Here is an 18,064-nt window from a genome sequence, read left to right as displayed (position 1 = left end):
CAAAAAGGCTTCCAGCTTTCTGATGAAGGTTAATTTGAACATTTTTTCAAGCTCATTATAGTTTCCCCAAAGTATTTTTTTAAACTTTTTCTATTTCCACCACATGTGGTACATTGTTCCCTCTGATTCTTTACATCGCCAGCAAAAAATTGAGCTGGTTTTATACATTTTCGCCAACTTGCTTGGCATAATGTACCACCGATAGAACACCTTCATGTAGTTTTCTTTTAGCATATAGCAAGCCGTAAACTTTATGTCCTTTCTCCAAAGCTTTTCCCAAGATGCCATCTGAATATTGTAATCAAAGTCTTTAGACCATTGAATCATCACAGATTTAACCTCCTCCTCTAGCATGTCCCAATCCAGTAACAGTCTATACATTTTGGAGAGTAACGGTTGTCTTGTACCAGCTGAAATGCAGGCATTGTCTGGTATAATATATAAACGTTAGCTGTTGAGAAATCCCCCATGATAAAACTGTGTTGCAGTTGTTACTACAATTGATTCGTCCTTTTAAACCACCATCTGAAGGTGATTTACACATTTTTGTTTGTCTTGGTCAGGGGTCCCTGGAAGATCAAATCATCCAGGCTAACCCTGTACTGGAAGCCTTTGGAAATGCCAAAACAACGAGGAACAACAATTCTTCCCGCTTTGTAAGTACAAGAATCTGAAAATATTTTGAACCCTTGTCCCCTCCTTATTATGCACTGATTCAAGATCACCAGTGTCAAAGCAATGATTCTTCAACATCAACTTCGTTGGACTGGTCATGTTGTGCAGATGCCTGATGATCGTCTTCCAAAGCAACTACTCTATTCAGAACTTAAAAATGGAAAGCGTAATGCTGGTGGTCGACAAAAGAGGTTGAAAGACTGTCTCAAGGCAAATCTTTAAAAAATGTAGTATAATCACCAACAATTGGGAAGCACTTGCCTGCAAGCGCTCCAATTGGAGAACAGCCTTTACCAAAGGTGTCATGGGCTTTGAAGACGCTTGAACTCAGGACGCAAGGGAGAAACGTGCTAAGAGGAAGGCACGCTTGGCAAATCCACACCGTGATCAACTCTTACCCGGAAACCAATGTCTCCACTGTGGAAGGACGTGTGGATCCAGAACTGGCCTCCACAGTCATGTATGGACTCACGGTTAAAACCGTGTTTATGGAAGACAATCCTAATTGGCTACAAGGAATCGCAAAAGAAGAAGAAGAAGAAGAAGAAGAAGAAGAAGAAGAAGAAGAAGAAGAAGAAGAAGAAGAAGAAGAAGAAGAAGCACTGATTCACACATACATACACATCACTTGCTTGGTCTTCAACTAATGACCTAGCGCTTGTTGACTCTCAGTTGTCTACATTGAAGGTGCTTGTATCACTTTATGAGGTGGTAACAATTATTTCGCCCTTTGCTGACTGATGGCAGTTGCAGCCCAAAATGTCCAGAGGGCACCAGGTTTGGGAAGCTGACATAGTGTTGGGGCTTGGCAGGTCTCCACTAGAAAGCCATTCCACAAGGAGGGCACCACCACTGAAAAGACCATGCACTTGTATTGTCTAATCTTTCCTGGGTAAAGATATTGCCATCTCCATTGACTGATTCGCCTCTTGTTCTTCCCAGGGTAAATTCATCCGAATCCACTTTGGCAGCACAGGAAAACTGGCTGGAGCTGACATTGAGAGTTGTAAGTATCCAAGTTTGGCAAATCTCAACCCCGAAATCCATTTTTGGTGGAATTCAGCAGTAACCTGTTTACTCAGTGTATGTGTCTAAAATAAAAACTTGAATGGACATATGCAAATATACACAGGTTTAATCAATTGATCAACTAATGTATTACTGGAAAAATAAATTGAATAATTGACCAGATTTTTCTAATAAACTTGGTAAGGGTGCTAACAGGAAGTTACAGAATAAATGACGCAGAATTATGCAGGACTGCTCAACTCGCAGTTGCTTCATTTTCTTGGTCCAAGATTTTGATTCCCTGGTGTCAGAATTTAATGTTGCTTGTGCGTGGGATTGCAGTTCAGTTAAGTCATATCAGAGCAACAGAGTTGACTTCTGAAGTGTTTGGATGCCGTCTACAGTATCAGCTTAAGCCTGGGTATACTTTGTATTTCAGATCTCCTAGAGAAATCTCGGGTCATCTCTCAGCAACCTGCTGAAAGGGGCTATCACATCTTCTACCAGCTCCTCTCCAATAAGAAGCCGGATCTTGTTTGTATGAAACTTTCCCCTGTGTATTGGTGGGGGGCCCTGCAAGAACTGGGGCTGGGGGACAAATTCAGTTACCATTTCATGCCAAATCTAATCATGCACACATTCTAAAACAATTTGTAAACACAGCTATCCTTCAAGATTCTCCCTTTTCGGAATTTTGTAATGCAGTTACCCAACAAAACTATGTTTACAAAAATGCACTGGTTAGCAGAAAGCATACATTAAAAATCAACGTGTTAGTAAGAGAAGTCAGGATTTTTAAAGAAAATAAAATGGCATATAGGTGGAGAAATGTGGAGAACAGTATTTAAGATGGGGGGGGAATGAGAAATGGAGAGAAGCGAAATTGACAGATCCCTCCTTCCTTACCTAGGAGCAAGCCCCTTTTAAAATGGTGGGACTGGCTCCTGAGAAGGCATGGGTATGGATCACAACAGTGCTTTTTTCCTGGGGGGGGGGGACACAGGGTTATGCATACCCCTAAACATTTTGTACTTTTGTACATTTACTGTATTTATTTCCCCCGATGTGAACTATAAAATGGTGGTTTTCTTGAGTCAAAATGAGAGTACCCCTAAACATTTTTTTTTGGGGGGGAAGCACTGGATTACACCGTTAGGATGCTTTTAGACTAGATGGGCTGGATGAAATCTTCGTGGGAAGATGCTTTGTAGGAACTGGATTTTAGCAGGAAGCAAAGCACAAATTTGAGAAGGGGGAAAATGAGAAGCCCTAGCAAGAACAGAATGCTGAGCTAACTAGCGGGACTGATTCAGCAGGGTTCTTAAGAAAGGACCACAGTTTTTGAATCCTGACATTCCTTTTATGTGACAGCATCCTTGCTTTGTGTGCCGGACCCCAAGGAGTACCACTGGACAAGCCAAGGAGTCACGATTGTTGACAATATGGATGACGGAGAGGAGCTGCTTCTCACAGATGTAAGTTTGCAAAGGCAGCACCTGTTGCATTTTGTGTCCCCCCCCCCTGCTTTTGAGTGCTTTATTGATTGAAAACTTTATAACAGAAGTGTACAATAGATACTATAGACAAAACGAGAAATGCAAAATAAACGGTTCTTCATTCTTTAACTAATGCATGCTTTCTACACCCGTTTGTGATTACATTTTTCAAGACCTCCGATCTTCCCCTTGCATTCCCGAATTAATTCCTTAAATATGTGCTTAAACTTTACTTTCTCCATATTATCTGACTTACTATAAATTTTATTTTATAGAATTGCCCTATTTATACACCAAAGCTCAATCAAAACCTGCCAACAAATTGATCTTTAGACAATGTTCTTTTACACAAACTCCATATACATTCCACTCTCTGGAAAAAATTGTTTTGTCTGTAACATCTCTTAGCCTTGCTGATAATCTCACCAGTTCAGCAAACTGTCTTATTTTATTTTGCCAGTCTGATTTAGATGGGGTATCCTCTCCTTTCCAACCTTTTGAAATTAGAATTCTGGCAGTGACTGTAACATACATAAGGACTCTCCTGTATTTTGGGGGGATTTCTTTTCCCATAATTCCTAGCAGGAAGGCTTCAGGTTTTTTAGGGAAGGAGCATTTGAACATTTTCTTAAGCTCGTTGTAAATCGTTTCCCAAATGAGCACCTGTTGCGTTTTGGATGTGGGAGGGAAACAGCAGCAAAAGATGGCAGCCTAGGAGCTATAAGCACAGCTCTGCAGTCTCTAGCATCGCTCAGATACATTAAGGAAATGAGAGGACAGTGGAGGGGAGTGTAACCATGTCTGCATAGGAAGCTGCCTCGTACCGAATCAGATTACTATTGCAGATGTTAATATTGTGCAGCTTGTAGCAACCGGATGGATAAAAACCGGCTCTCTTTTTTTGGAATGAAACATTTTCCAGACCCATTAGATATTATTCAAAAACTTTACTTGCAGAACTTTCTTCAAAACAGAACAAAAGCATCATTCCACATCCCACATCATTCCACAAAACATATCCCTACCTAGTCATAGGCTCAGCATCTTCTTAGGAATAAACTAACATACAGTATAATCAGAGTTGACAAACATAGCTTTCTCTCCCCCCCCCCTCTCTAACACACACACACACACACACACACACACACACACAGGCTCCCTTGGCCTACATTCCAGCCCCAAGACTATTGAGCTCCTGGAAAGGCATCTTACTCCCGCAGAGCCTGGGAACAAAAACTAAAGACAACTATCTTTCAAAGTGGATATTTGAAATTCAATACCTTAATCACCTGATCTAAGGTTAAACACTCACGTGTTAGCTAGCAGAGAACAGCAATAGTTAATTATCAAGCCATAAAGGAGCTCAGAGAGCCCTTTTTGCTGTACCTTAGCTTCAATGGAATCTTCCAGTTAAACCCTTTCAGCAATACACATAGGCATTCTCCATTTCAGGGTCAATTAAGCAATTATACTTAACAATCACTGGTCCACATACCTGAGCATTGCCTACAGCAGCAGTATCCAACCTTTTTAGACTCACAACCCACTTTTAACCCAAGCATGCACTGGGGGCCCTATTATTATTCCCCCTCCCCCTTTTGTCTCCTATTGCTGCTGCTGCAAGCCACCTTAGATCAGGATGTCACTATTTGAGGGTCTTGACTGAGCCACCAGTCAAAGACCAGTGGTCTACACTGATCCAGGTTCTCGGGCTGGAGTCTTTGTCAGGTCTTCCTGGGAGTGCCGGGGATGGAACCTGGGTTCTTTTGCATATAGAGGAGATGCTCTAGAACAGGCACCCCCAAACTGCGGCCCTCCAGATGTTTTGACCTACAACTCCCATGATCCCTAGCTAACAGGACCAGTGGTTGGGGAAGGTGGGAATTGTAGTCCAAAACATCAGGAGGGCCGAAGTTTGGGGATGCCTGCTCTAGAATGAAGCTACAGCTCTTGTGCTGTTCTCTACCTATTTATTTTTCCAGAAGCAAACGAGAATGTTTCTTTTCAACATGCCTCCGGGAGTTGAGGAGTTTTAAGCTGAATTATTCCAGTTTCAATGGTGGCGGTGACTGAACTGCTGGCTGTAATATCTAAATTGGAACGGGGGTTGTGAAATGCTTTGACACCTATTGAGAAACGGTACAACAATTTTAAAGAAAAAATATAGCCCCCAAGGGGGGGTTGTTATAATAGTTTTAAGGTCTCTCTCTCTCTCTCTCTCTCTCACACACACACACACACACACACAGATATATAAAAGATAAATGTTCATAACTATATATATAAACCACATGTCTGTAACCCCACAGAAAAAAAGTCATGAACCAATTGACCTCAAATATTTCTCTGCAAGGTCAAAGTGGGAAACCTCCCCATTGTCTCTTTCCTCACAAATCCTGTCTTAAGGGCACATTTAAGATACGAATAGGGTGTGAGCCTGTGACCCGGCTCAGGAACTAAACATTTATAATTACAAAAAGACTGGCCAGGTTCCCCAGGTAATCCAGTCAATTAACAGGTAACCTGCCAGACAGGATAAAAACAATGCACCTTTTCTGTGATGTAGGTATGACATATTTGGGTGGTGGTCTTGGGCTACACCCCTTCTGTGATGTATCTATGATGTTTCTGGGGGCGGTCTTGGACTCCAGGGTGGGCAATTTAAAATTTGTATATAAGAGCTTGCTCACCTTTGTTCTGGGTCCCCGCCTCCTGTGTGTGTGGAGCATCCTGTCGCAACAGCTTTTAATAAAGATCAGGCTTAACTAGCCACTTTGCCTTTGACTAGAATTCTGGTCTGGTCTCTGTCATTTTACTAGCCAGTTAGGGCTTTCAATTGTGCTCTGCCGGAGGTCCAGGCTCCCTCCCGGAGAAGGACCCCTTTTAACTCGTATAACAGAAATGATAATGGTTTCTCTCTGCCAGGTGGCCTTTGACGTCCTAGGCTTCACTCAAGAAGAGAAGATAAGCGTTTACAAGCTGACGGGAGGCATAATGCACTTCGGCAACATGAAATTCAAGCAGAAGCCAAGAGAGGAGCAGGCAGAAGTTGACACCGCTGAAGGTAACAGAGTGGGGAGGAGCAGCAGGAACCAAGCGGCCATCGAAATGGGGAACTTTTGGGCCTTCTAGTTGTTGCAGGACTACAACTCCCATGGTGCCTGGGGCTGATGGGAATTTGAGTTCAACAACATCTCAAGTGCCACTGCCTCCCCAGCTCTGAACTAAATAAGGGATGCCGGTCAAATCTCAGATTCAAAGGAATTCACTGTTTTGCAACTTAAAAGTATGTAAAATAATGGACTATGCAGAATTGGCAAAGTTAGCAGCAAAATTAAGAGAATCTGATGATGAGTGTTTTGTGGAATAATGGAAGCCTTTCTTTTGGACTATTTTGGATTTGAGCTATGAGCCACATAAGTAATTACAGTGGTACCTCGGGTTTTCGAAAGTAATCCTTTCCGGGAGACCATTCGAGTTCTGAAATGTTCGAAAACCGAAAACTCAGTAGGCCTCAGGATCTTGCACTCAGCGGAAGCCGCGTGGCATGTTCGACTTCCGAGGTGTGTTCAAAAACCGAAGCATTTACTTCCGGGTTCACGGTGTTCGGAAACCGAAATGTTCATCAACGGAGATGTTCAAAAACCTAGGTACCACTGTAGATTATAGTGTTGTGGTTATGATTTAATAGACAGAAGATAGAAGCAGAAGTGGAGAAACAACAACAACAAGTGGGAAATGGGGTGGGAAGTCGATAAAATATAAGGAGGGGGGAATTGTTTGTTGGACTGTATATGTTAAAAATGTTGAAACTTAATAAAAAAATAATTTTAAAAAATGTAGTTTAAAGCCCTAATTAAACATGTGGTTGATGGCTTATTCACATTTATGTTTGCTCTGCCACTTTCCCCCAGGAAAGCCCACAGTTTAGTGCTGAATCCGAACAACTGCATTTGGGTTTTCTGTGGGTTTTTGTTGTTTGCTCCAATTTAGCACTAAAGAGTGGGTTTTCTGGGGGAAAGCAATGGGGCAAGGCCAAAACTGCTTGGACCCGTGCTATCTAGGGCATGGGGGAAGTGGAAGTATGGACAAGCCCTTAGCCCCACTGGACTTACAGGCAGGCATTGACTTTGCTTGTGTTGTCCTTTCTGCAACAGCAGCCTAGCAGGACTTGCGGAAATGGTTGTGATTTCCTTGTCTTTGCTCCCCTTCTGATTAATCTGTGCCTTTGGTCTTTTGGCAGTGGCCGACAAAGTCGCCCACCTCATGGCTCTCAACTCCGGGGAACTCCAGAAGGGCATCACCCGGCCCCGGGTGAAAGTGGGCAACGAGTTTGTGCAGAAGGGGCAGAACATGGACCAGTGCCACAACTCCGTCGGTGCCCTGGGCAAAGCCGTCTACGACAAGATGTTCAAGTGGCTAGTCATCAGGATCAACAAGACCCTGGACACCAAGATGCAAAGGCAGTTCTTTATCGGGGTGCTGGATATCGCCGGCTTTGAAATCTTTGAGGTACGGGGAAGCCAGGAACAGCTCTAGCGGGAGGTTTGCAGGTGGGGTCTGCTACAAAATGTTGCAGTTTAGATCTCTTCTATTCAGTTTTCCAGCCACCCCTACTGTCAGGATACTCCCTTCCACTGCTCTTCCCACCCTGGTCTTCCTGTTTTTCCATCCCAACCTATTAATGGCATTCCTTGCTCTTGTCCTTCAATTTTATTTTATTTTTTGGTACTTTTTCAGACCTTGGGGTTTCCCCCGCACACTGTTGAGTTTTAGGAACGCAGAAACTGCCTTTCACCAGCTCAGACTCAGGCAGATGCAGTTTGCATCTAAAGCAGGGGACCCCAAACTACGGCCCCCGGGCCGGATGCGGCCCAATCGGCCTCCCAATCCGGCCCGCGACGACCCCCGCCGCCCGCTGCTGCCGCCCGCTCTTACGGCGCGCGGCGCGGCGACGAACTGAAAAATCGGCAAAAAATCGCCGAAAATCCTTTGTGCGCATGCGTATGGGCCTCTCCCGACCCAGAAGAGGTCATTTCCGATGCACTTCCGGGTCGGGGGAGGCCCATACGCATGCGCACAAGCGATCTTCGGCGATTTTTTTCCTGCACGGGTGCGTGTGCGCATGCGCACGGGTGCGCACTCCCCCACCCTCCGGCCCGCTGCGCGCGCACTCCCCTGCCCTCCGGCCCACTGCGCGGTAAGTCTGGGGACCCCTGATCTAAAGCCAAATCTGTCACATTTGCACATTCAGAAGAGAACCGAAACATAGAGCCATCCTTCTAAATCGGCTCTTCCTTGAATTTTACAGTGTAGTCCTCTAGCCAATGTTTACAAAAATGCCCGGTTCTCCTCCCAGAGCTACAGTTCCCAGGGTTCCCATGGATTGAATGTCAAACTGCTCTGAGAACTGCAGTTTTGCGAAGAGAATAGGGGCCTCTCAGCCACTTTCAGCGCCCTCAACTACTTCCCAGGATTATTTCTGGGGACGCCACAACTGATTAAAGTGGCATGATACTGCTTTAAATGTTATAGTGCAGATGGTGCCAAAGGCTTTCCTGTTTCAGCACAGATTGTAAGATCGTTTACTGTTTCTAGGATGAATTTCCATGGTTCTTATCCTTTGAATCCTTAAAAAAGAAATTAAAAATTACATAGGGCGCTTAGAAATTCTGACTATTAAGCGCAGTATATAAATTCCAGATAGATAGATAGATAGATAGATAGATAGATAGATAGATAGATAGATAAATAGATAGATGATAGATTGATAGATAGATAGATAGATAGATAGATAGATAGATAGATAGATAGATGGATGATAGATGAAAAGCCCCTTCCAGATTGTCCGTGTTTACATGGAGATGAAACCACCGTGACCCACTGTGGAGATCAGTTCTCTGCATCTCCAAGTCCTCGCAATGCCTTTTACAGCACCCAAGTAAACACAGGAGGAGGAACAGAAGAAGTTGCCTGACCGTAAGTCCGATGTCTAGCTCAGTGCTGTCAACTCTGACTGGCAGCAATGGTTCCCTAGGATTTTCAAGCACTCTGAGTCCTACCTGGAGATGCTGCCGATGGAGACTGAAGCAGGGACCTTCTGCCTGCAAAACAGATGCCCTTTGATATACCTTCCCTGACAGGCTGCCAAGGGCACTCCTTTAGCCAAAGGAATGCACACTGTTTATTGATCTTATGAGACAAAGACAAATCCTAACACAATGTCACAGAAACCTACAAACTACCCAAACTAAAATGAACTTGTAACGTCTGGTTTCACCAGGTTTTCCCAAGTCCTTAGTTCTGTTTTTTGTTTCCTTTGTATTTTTAGGTAAGAGTACTTAACTAAAAATACAAAGGAAACAAAAAAAAAACAGAATTAAGCACTTGGAAAAACGTAGTGAACCCAGACGTTACAAGTTCATTTTAGTTTGGGTAGTTCGTAGGTTTCTGTGGCATTGTGTTAGGATTTGTCTCATAAGATCGAGAAACAATGCATATCATTTTGATAATAATTGTGTGAATAATTTTCGCCAACGTGTTACATGAGTTGTACTACTACTTTTGCCAGTAGCACAGGTTGCATTTTTCTAGTAAAGGAATGCACACACCAGATAGTTAACTCTGCATCGTCAAAGGCAACAAAACCGTTTCTACAGCTCTGGATATCCCCCCCCCCAGCTTAGCAACTAGGCATCTATTCCCAGGTCTGTGCTTTATGGAGCAGTTGCAGCAACAGGAGACCACTGCCCTTTCACCAGTTTATGTACCTTCTTCCGCTGATGGGCTGTGCACACGCATCCGGAGACTGCGCCGCAGGGAAGCAGCCTCTGCTCTTCCCTCTTCAGTCCCCTCTTGGTTCTGGGAGACAGTGGTGCAGGAGAGGGTGGAGAAGCACCCCGCCCTTCACTTGTTGACCTGCCTCTCCCTCCTCTTCTTCCTACCCATCCTGTGCTCCACCCTCCAGATCTGAAGCGTCCCCTGCTATTGCCTCCTGGCTGGTGAAGTTCACTGCCCACCTCTGCTGAGTCAGACTCCGGCCCCCTTTCCCATGTCACACACTCGCCAGCATCCTGCCAGCCGCTGACACAGGCCCCCCATTTCTATTCCCTTTGCAGTTCAACAGCTTCGAGCAGCTCTGCATCAACTTCACCAACGAGAAGCTGCAGCAGTTCTTCAACCACCACATGTTTGTGCTGGAGCAGGAAGAGTACAAGCGAGAAGGGATCGACTGGGTCTTCATTGACTTTGGTCTGGATCTGCAGGCTTGCATTGAGCTCCTGGAAAAGGTGAGCCTGCAGCATGGCCGGCCTCTGGTGGCTTAGCAGAGCCGGCCCAGCTGTGAGGCAAGTGAGGCCGCTGCTTCAGGCAGCAGAACTTGCCCCTTCAGGCAGCACAACCGTGGATGCCCCACCTGCCCCGCTGCCTCCACCAGCCACTGAGAAGTGCCGCCACCATCAGCACCAATTTGAGGCAAGGTGGCGGCCATTTTGGATGAGATCTCACCCCAAATTGTCACGATCTCGCCCCAAATGGGCACTGATGGCGATGCTCCTTCGCCAGCTTTGGGTGGGGCAAGGCACATGGCAGCAAGGCAAAGCAGTTATTTCTGTTTCGCCACAATCCTGCGGCTTAGCCTGCTGAGATAGCACTATCTGCACAGATTCTTAATATTCACCACTCCCTCCACATGTCCTTATTTTTTTGTGCATTCATGATGAATCCCTACTTTGCCCGGACACTGGGGTCTAGCTCCGAGGGCCTTCTGGTGGCTCCCTCCCTGTGAGAAGTGAGGTTACACGGAACCGGGCAGAGGGCCTTCTTGGTGGTGGTGCCCTGTGGAACGCCCTCCCACCAGATGTCAAGGAAATAAACAACTATCTGACTTTTAAAAGACATCTGAAGGCAGCCCTGTATTGGGAAGTTTTTAATGTTTGATGTTTTATTCTGATTTTAATCTGTTGGGAGCCACCCGGAGTGGCTAGGGAAACCCAGCTAGATTGGGGGGAGTATAAATAAATTGTTGTTGTTGTTGTTGTTTATTTTCACTGCTGACTTTGCAAGCACTTTGTAAACACCAAGGTAAAGGTAAAGGGACCCCTGACCGTTAGGTCCAGTCGCGGACAACTCTGGGGTCACGGTGCTCATCTCACTTTACTGGCCGAAGGAGCCAGCGTACAGCTTCTGGGTCATGTGGCCACATGAGTAAGCCGCTTCTGGCGAACCAGAGCAGCACATGGAAATACCGTTTACCTTCCCACCGGGGTGGTACCTATTTATCTACTTGCACTTTGATGTGCTTTCAAACTGCTAGGTGGGCAGGAGCAGGGACCGAGCAACGCGAGCTCACCCCATCGTGGGGATTCGAACTGCCGACCTTCTGATCGGTCAACCCTAGGCTCTGTGGTTTAACCCACAGCGCCACCCACTGGAGGACCTATTGAAATCCAGGGCTTGTGTGTGTGTGTGTGTGTGTGTGTGTTTTCTGACTGAGTCCTCCTTCTCTCCAGCCCATGGGCATCTTCTCCATCCTTGAAGAGCAGTGTGTGTTCCCCAAGGCAACAGATGCTACCTTCAAGGCTGCTCTCTATGACAATCATCTCGGGAAGTCCCCCAACTTTCTGAAGCCCAAAGGAGGCAAAGGCAAAGGGGCTGAAGCCCACTTTGAACTGGTGCATTATGCTGGCACAGTGAGTGTTGTTATTATTATTATTATTATTATTATTATTATTATTAATTTGTATACTGTTATAATAATTCTAAGGTCTCAAATCTAGAATAATACGTTTCCAAGCACAATTCAAAGTGTTGGTGCTTACGTTTAAAGCCCTAAACGGCCTCGGTCCAGTATACCTGAAGGAGCGTCTCCACCCCCATCGTTCTGCCCGGACACTGAGGTCCAGCTCAGAGGGCCTTCTGGCGGTTCCTTCACTGCGAGAAGCCAAGTTGCAGGGAACCAGGCAGAGGGCCTTCTTGGTACAGTGGAACCTCGGTTTATGAACACCTCGGTTTATGAATTTTCGGTTTATGAACGCTGTGGACCCATCTGGAACAGATTAATTCATTTTCCATTACTTTCAATGGGAAAGTTTGCTTCAGTTTATGAATGCTTACTCCGCGGACCGTCTGGAACGGATTAATTCACTTTCCATTACTTTCAATGGGAAAGTTCGCTTCAGTTTATGAACGCTTCAGTTTATGAACAGACTTCCGGAACCAATTGTGTTCATAAACCGAGGTACCACTGTAGTGGCGCACGCCCTGTGGAACGCCCTCCCACCAGATGTCAAAGAGAACAACAACTACCAGACTTTTAGAAGACATCTGAAGGCAGCCCTGTTTAGGGAAGCTTTTATTGTATTTTAATATTCTGTTGGAAGCCGCCCAGAGTGGCTGGGGAAACCCAGCCAGATGGGCAGGGTATAAAGTACATTAAAGTACAAGGCAAACACATAAGTATATAAACCACATGTCTGAAATGAGGCTTGTATGCCAGCAACATTCTGAGGGCACCAGGTTGTGGAAGGCGGAGCTAGGTGTTGCGGTCATGTAATACCTGAGTGCCACCATTCCCACTTTTTCCTCTCCTTTCTCACTCCAGGTGGGTTACAATATCACCGGGTGGCTGGAGAAGAACAAGGACCCCCTGAATGAAACGGTGGTGGGCTTGTTCCAGAAGTCTGGGATGGCCCTGCTCTGCACTCTCTTCAAAGAAGAGGAGGCCGCAGGTGCGTGGATCTCTTGGCTTGCATTTCCTATCCCAATCCCAGTAAATAACTCTGGTTAGGTTGTCCTCACAACAACCCCACCAGGTAAGGTTAAGCTGAGAGAGCGTGACTTGCCCAAAGTCTCCCCGGTACGGTGTTCTGTCTACTATACCTGGTACTGGATTCAGACCTGAGAGAAAGGAGTTCTAGTCCCCACTCTGCCATGAAGCTTAATGCCTGACTGTCTCTAAGGCTAACCCTCCCTCACAGGGTTGTTGTGCTGCTGAGCTATGTGGCCCCTGTCCTTCCTTGGCAGACAAATAGTTCAGTCAGTAGAACATGAGACTCTTAATTTTAGGGTTGTGGGTTCAAGACCACATTGGGCAAAAGGTTCTTGCATGGCAGGGGGTTGGCCTAGATGACCCACGCGGTCCCTTCCAGCTCTACAATTCTCGGATTCTACGATTCTGTCACCTGTTTGCCTATGAATGTTGTTGTTGCAACGCCACATTACCAAAACCCCACCAGAAACATTATTTCTGCGAGTACAGTCGTACCTTGGATCCCGAACGCCCTGGAACTCGGACGTTTTGGCTCCCGAACGATCGAAACCGGGAAGTGATTGTTCCGGTTTGTGAACGTTCTCTTGGAACCCGGACGTTTGATGGGGCTTCCGCAGCTCCTGGTTGGCTGCAGGAGCTTCCTGCAGCCAATCAGAAGCTGGGATTCGGTTTTCGAACAAATCTGGAACGGATTCCATTTGACTTCCAAGGTACGACTGTACTGAAATGGTCACCTTAGTAACTCATCAGCCTCTGAGGTGAAAATAGGGAAGCATCCTAGGTTTTGTGTATCCATGAATTCATTTCCATATGCACTTGAATCATCTTCAGTTCCATCTTTTCCTCAGCTGGAACAACCAAGAAGCAGAAAAGGGGGTCCTCCTTTATGACTGTCTCCAACTTCTATAGGGTAAGTCTCACCTGGTAAGAGAACCTCCACCTCTGTCCTCGGCATCAGTGGATAGCCACAAGGCACTACTTTTGCTCCTGTGGTGTGTATGTGTGTGGAGGGTGGCAGAGGCCTGAGAACCAGCCAGAAACCCAGCAACTGGTGTGGTGACTTAGCCGTGGAGCAGGGATGTTTGGCTTTGGGGACTGCTGGCAGGAAAAACGAAGGCATCCTTACCAGGCCAAGTTCAAGGTATTGCCATTAGTGTATCAAGCCCTCTGCTGCCTTGTGAAATATATTCAGGAGAAGAAAAGGCTAAGGAATCAGCCCTACACAAATCCAGAGTGGAGACCCTAAGGTGGTTGGCTCCTTGTACGCCTCCTTCCGGCAACTCCTGCAGCCGAGCTGGTGCCAAACTTCTTGCTCTGCTTTCCTTTGGACCACATCAGCCAGGCCGAGAGGGGGGTCTTGTCATGTGGGCAGCCCAGGACCTCCATGCACACTGCCCAGGCTTGCGCCCCGGAGAGGTTACTTTGGTGCTCCTAACGCAGCAGTTCGACTTCACCCCCGGAGGCGCACTCCATTGTTGCTCGAGAAACACAGATGCCAGCAACAATCAAGCCCTTGACAACTTGGGAGCGGTTTACCTGCGAGATCACCTGGCACCATGCTCACTCGGCTGCTTCTATCTGGCACAAAGCCGGCACTGTGACAGATGTCACAGGATACCTGTTTAGCATTTGTAAGAAATTGATTGTTTTGTGTGGCATCACCCGCCCTTCAGAACTCCCTTCCTATTGATACCAGGCAGGTGCCTTTACTGTACACTTTTCTGCGCCTGCTAAACACATTTTTTCTTCGACAAGTCTGCCTGGATATGTAGAATTTATTTCCTCAGACTTTTAAAAAAGAACAAGCTGAGCGAGAGACTGTTGGTGTCCTTCTACCGAGGCTCCATAGAGAGCATTCTTACGTACTTTATCTGTGCTTGGTTTTCCAGCTGCACAGTCATGGATAGGAAAGTGCTCCAGAAGGTCATAACCACAGCCCAAAAGATTATCGGTCATCCTCTCCCATCTCAGGAAGAACTATACAGTTCCCGATGTCTTTAAAAAAGCAAATAATATTTTGTAGGATTCATCTCATCCTGGATATAGTTTGTTTAGTTTATTGTTACGGTTCTCGACCAGCATACACATATATACATAAAACAATCCAAAATACAATCTAAAATATAAGCAATAAATATAAACCATTTCAACCATTACAAAAATTATTAGATAAAAGAAGATATCACTACTTGGGAGGGTACAACAAATGGTAGCAATGGATCACCATGGAGATAGTCTTTTTGCACTGTTGCCTTCGGGCAAGAGATACAGAACAATTAAATCAAGAACAAATAGATTAAAAAAACAGTTTTTATCCAAGGGCTATAGCCATCTTAAATGCTGTAAGTAAATAATATGATCTTGGGGAGTTGTGATGTGTGTGTGTGTGGCTGTAATTGTGTTTTTTTTTATGGGATGACATTCAATTTCGTTGTACTATGTACAATAACAATGAGGTATCTATCTATCTATCTATCTATCTATCTATCTATCTATCTATCTATCTAGAATGCTGATGTGTGCCTTAATCTGATTTTAGTTTTTCTGAATGTTTTACATAGTTGTTTTTAACAGTTTTCAGCAATGATTTTACTTTTTTGTGTAAACTACCTTGAGGTGTCTTCTTCTTCTTCTTCTTCTTCTTCTTCTTCTTCTTCTTCTTCTTCTTCTTCTTCTTCTTTGCAATCAAGCAGTGTATAAAATTTATGAAATGAATGCAATATTCTCCCCCCCGCCTGACTACCCTCCCCTCACTCCATTTCCTCTTCCTGTTTCAGGAGCAGTTGAACAAGCTGATGACCACCTTGCACAGCACAGCCCCTCATTTCGTCCGCTGCATCGTTCCTAATGAGTTCAAGCAATCCGGTATGGGGCTTTGCTGTTCTTCTTTCCCTTTAAAAAATTGTCAATATAGTTGAGAACAGAATTTGAAAAGACAATTGATCAAGAGATGGAACGAAAATTAAAATTTTGGAAATATAAATATTTTGAGTGGGCAAATAAACCAAGTAAATTATTGATCTGGCAGATTAAAAAGAGGGAAAATGAAAAAATAATAAGTAGAATTAAATCAGGGGAAAAAAAATTTGATAAGACGGAGGAAATCAGGAAAGTATTCTATAAATTTTTTGAATCTCTATACCAAAAAGAAGAGGCAGGTAGCCAAGAGATTGAAGAATATTTTAAAAAATATCAGCTTCCAAAGATCCCATCAGAAAAAATGACATTTTAAAATAAAGAAATTACATTAATGGAAATAACAGAAGCAATAAAATCTATGAAAAATGGGAGGACTCCAGGTCCAGACGGGCTACCTGCAGAATATTATAAGGAACTCCAGGAAATAATATTAACCCCACTCAGGGATGTTATGAACAACATATTTATAAGGGGGAGGATCCCCAAATCATGGACAGAAGCACAGATCACATTAATACCTAAAACACAAACAGACACAGATTTACCATCTAATTACAGACCAATCTCTCTTCTAAATTCGGATTATAAGATATTCGCAAAATTTTTGGCAGGTAGATTAAATAAAATTCTGGAAGAATTAGTACACAAAGATCAAGCTGGATTCGTAAAGGGTAGATTTGCAAAGGACAATATTAGAAACATTGTAAATATTTTGGAATGCCTTGAAAACAGAAGAGATAAACAGGCAGCCATTCTATCAATCGATGCCGAGAAGGCTTTCGATAGAGTATCTTGGGCATTCATGATAAAAACATTAGAAAATTTAAATTTGGGAGAACGAATGGAGAAAGCAATAAAAGCAATTTATAAAACCCAAGGAGCCAAGATATTAATAAACGGAAGATCAACCAATAAAATAAATATCAAAAGAGGCACAAGGCAAGGCTGCCCCTTGTCGCCTATTCTTTTTATATTATCATTAGAGATTCTATTAAAAAATATAAGGCAAGAAGAAACTATTAAGGGCATAGTAATTGGCAATAAAAAATTTAAGGTAAAGGCTTATGCAGATGACATAATTATAACCACCGAAGATCCACTCCAAAGTATACCCTCTGCAATTAAGAAAATAAATGAATTTGGCAGATTAGCGGGATTAAAAATAAATTATGAGAAAACCAAAATGTTGGTGAAAAATTTGGAAATTAAAGAAAAACAGATACTCCAAGAAAAAACAGGCCTAAAAATTGATAAAAGATTGAAATATTTTGGCATCCAAACAACAATAAAAGGAATAGATCTTGTACAGGAAAATTATAGAGTAATGTGGAAAAAGATAAAAGCAAATATGGAAGAATGGAGAAAATTGAAATTATCGTTAATGGGTCGAATCTCTCTAATCAAAATGTGTGTTGTCTCTAAAATGAATTATTTATTTCAAAATTTACCAATTTTGGGGAAGGACAAAATCTTTGAGGAATGGAAAAAGGATATTATGAAATTTATTTGGGAAGGGAAAAGACCGAGGGTGAGATACACAATCATGATAGACCATAGAGATAGGGGAGGCTTTGGTCTCCCAGATCTTGAAATATATCACGATGCGGCTGCGATTGCATGGATTAAAGAATGGGTGGAACTCAAAAATACGGACCTTTTAGATCTGGAGGGCCAAGGGCTAGCCTTTGGCTGGCACCGTTATTTAATGAAAGATAAAATAGAAAAAAAGAACGTCTTTATGTTCAACCTAATTAGGAAATCTTTGCATCTAGTATGGCAGAAATATAAAAGGTTTTTCGAGCCAAAGACTCCATGGTGGCTTTCACCATTAGAATTAGTTGCCGTAAAAAGAACTAATATGGACAACAACTGGCCCACATATAGATTATTATTGGAAGAAAAAGAGGGAACCTTAAAACTAAAAGAATATGCAGAAATAAAACACCTACTGACCACCTGGTTACAATATTTTGAAATTAACCAAATACTACAAATTGATAAAAAATTGGGGGTTGACGGTGAAATGTCAAAATTTGAGGAAATATTATTAGTGAAAAAGACCAAATTAATAAAAAATTTATATCAGATAATCCTAAAATGGAAAACAGAGGAAGAAATGACGAAGGAATACATGATTAAGTGGGGTCAAGACCTGGGGAAAGCTATCCCAGTGCAGAAATGGGAAAACCTGTGGAAG

General features: G+C 43.8%; 2 protein-coding genes across 3 annotated transcripts in view; one reads left to right on the top strand and one right to left on the bottom strand.

The window, feature by feature from the left end:
* KPNA7 (karyopherin subunit alpha 7) overlaps nt 1-9,320 on the bottom strand; it is a 42,909-nt gene extending 33,589 nt beyond the window's left edge. Inside the window, exon 1 of the mRNA XM_060282814.1 lies at nt 9,242-9,320. The gene's annotated coding sequence lies outside the window, so the exon portion shown is untranslated. The remainder of the gene's footprint in view (nt 1-9,241) is intronic.
* LOC118092629 (myosin-16) overlaps nt 1-18,064 on the top strand; it is a 79,903-nt gene that overhangs the window by 25,527 nt on the left and 36,312 nt on the right. The window contains exons 7-17 of one of the 2 annotated variants that reach the window (XM_035130922.2): nt 564-656; nt 1,618-1,681; nt 2,123-2,221; nt 3,055-3,158; nt 6,105-6,243; nt 7,423-7,691; nt 10,298-10,468; nt 11,690-11,869; nt 12,781-12,907; nt 13,797-13,858; nt 15,726-15,813. In XM_035130922.2, coding sequence (XP_034986813.1) covers nt 564-656; nt 1,618-1,681; nt 2,123-2,221; nt 3,055-3,158; nt 6,105-6,243; nt 7,423-7,691; nt 10,298-10,468; nt 11,690-11,869; nt 12,781-12,907; nt 13,797-13,858; nt 15,726-15,813 — 1,396 coding nt within the window. Of the gene's footprint in view, nt 1-563; nt 657-1,617; nt 1,682-2,122; nt 2,222-3,054; nt 3,159-5,206; nt 5,319-6,104; nt 6,244-7,422; nt 7,692-10,297; nt 10,469-11,689; nt 11,870-12,780; nt 12,908-13,796; nt 13,859-15,725; nt 15,814-18,064 lie in introns of those variants that run through there. The other variant, XM_060282810.1, reaches the window with a different exon arrangement.

The sequence above is a fragment of the Zootoca vivipara genome, chromosome 14 (genome assembly GCF_963506605.1).
Source record: "Zootoca vivipara chromosome 14, rZooViv1.1, whole genome shotgun sequence".
Lineage (NCBI taxonomy): Eukaryota > Metazoa > Chordata > Lepidosauria > Squamata > Lacertidae > Zootoca > Zootoca vivipara.
The sequence above is the reverse complement of the archived record's forward strand: the minus strand, read 5'-3'. Positions and strand labels throughout refer to the sequence as shown.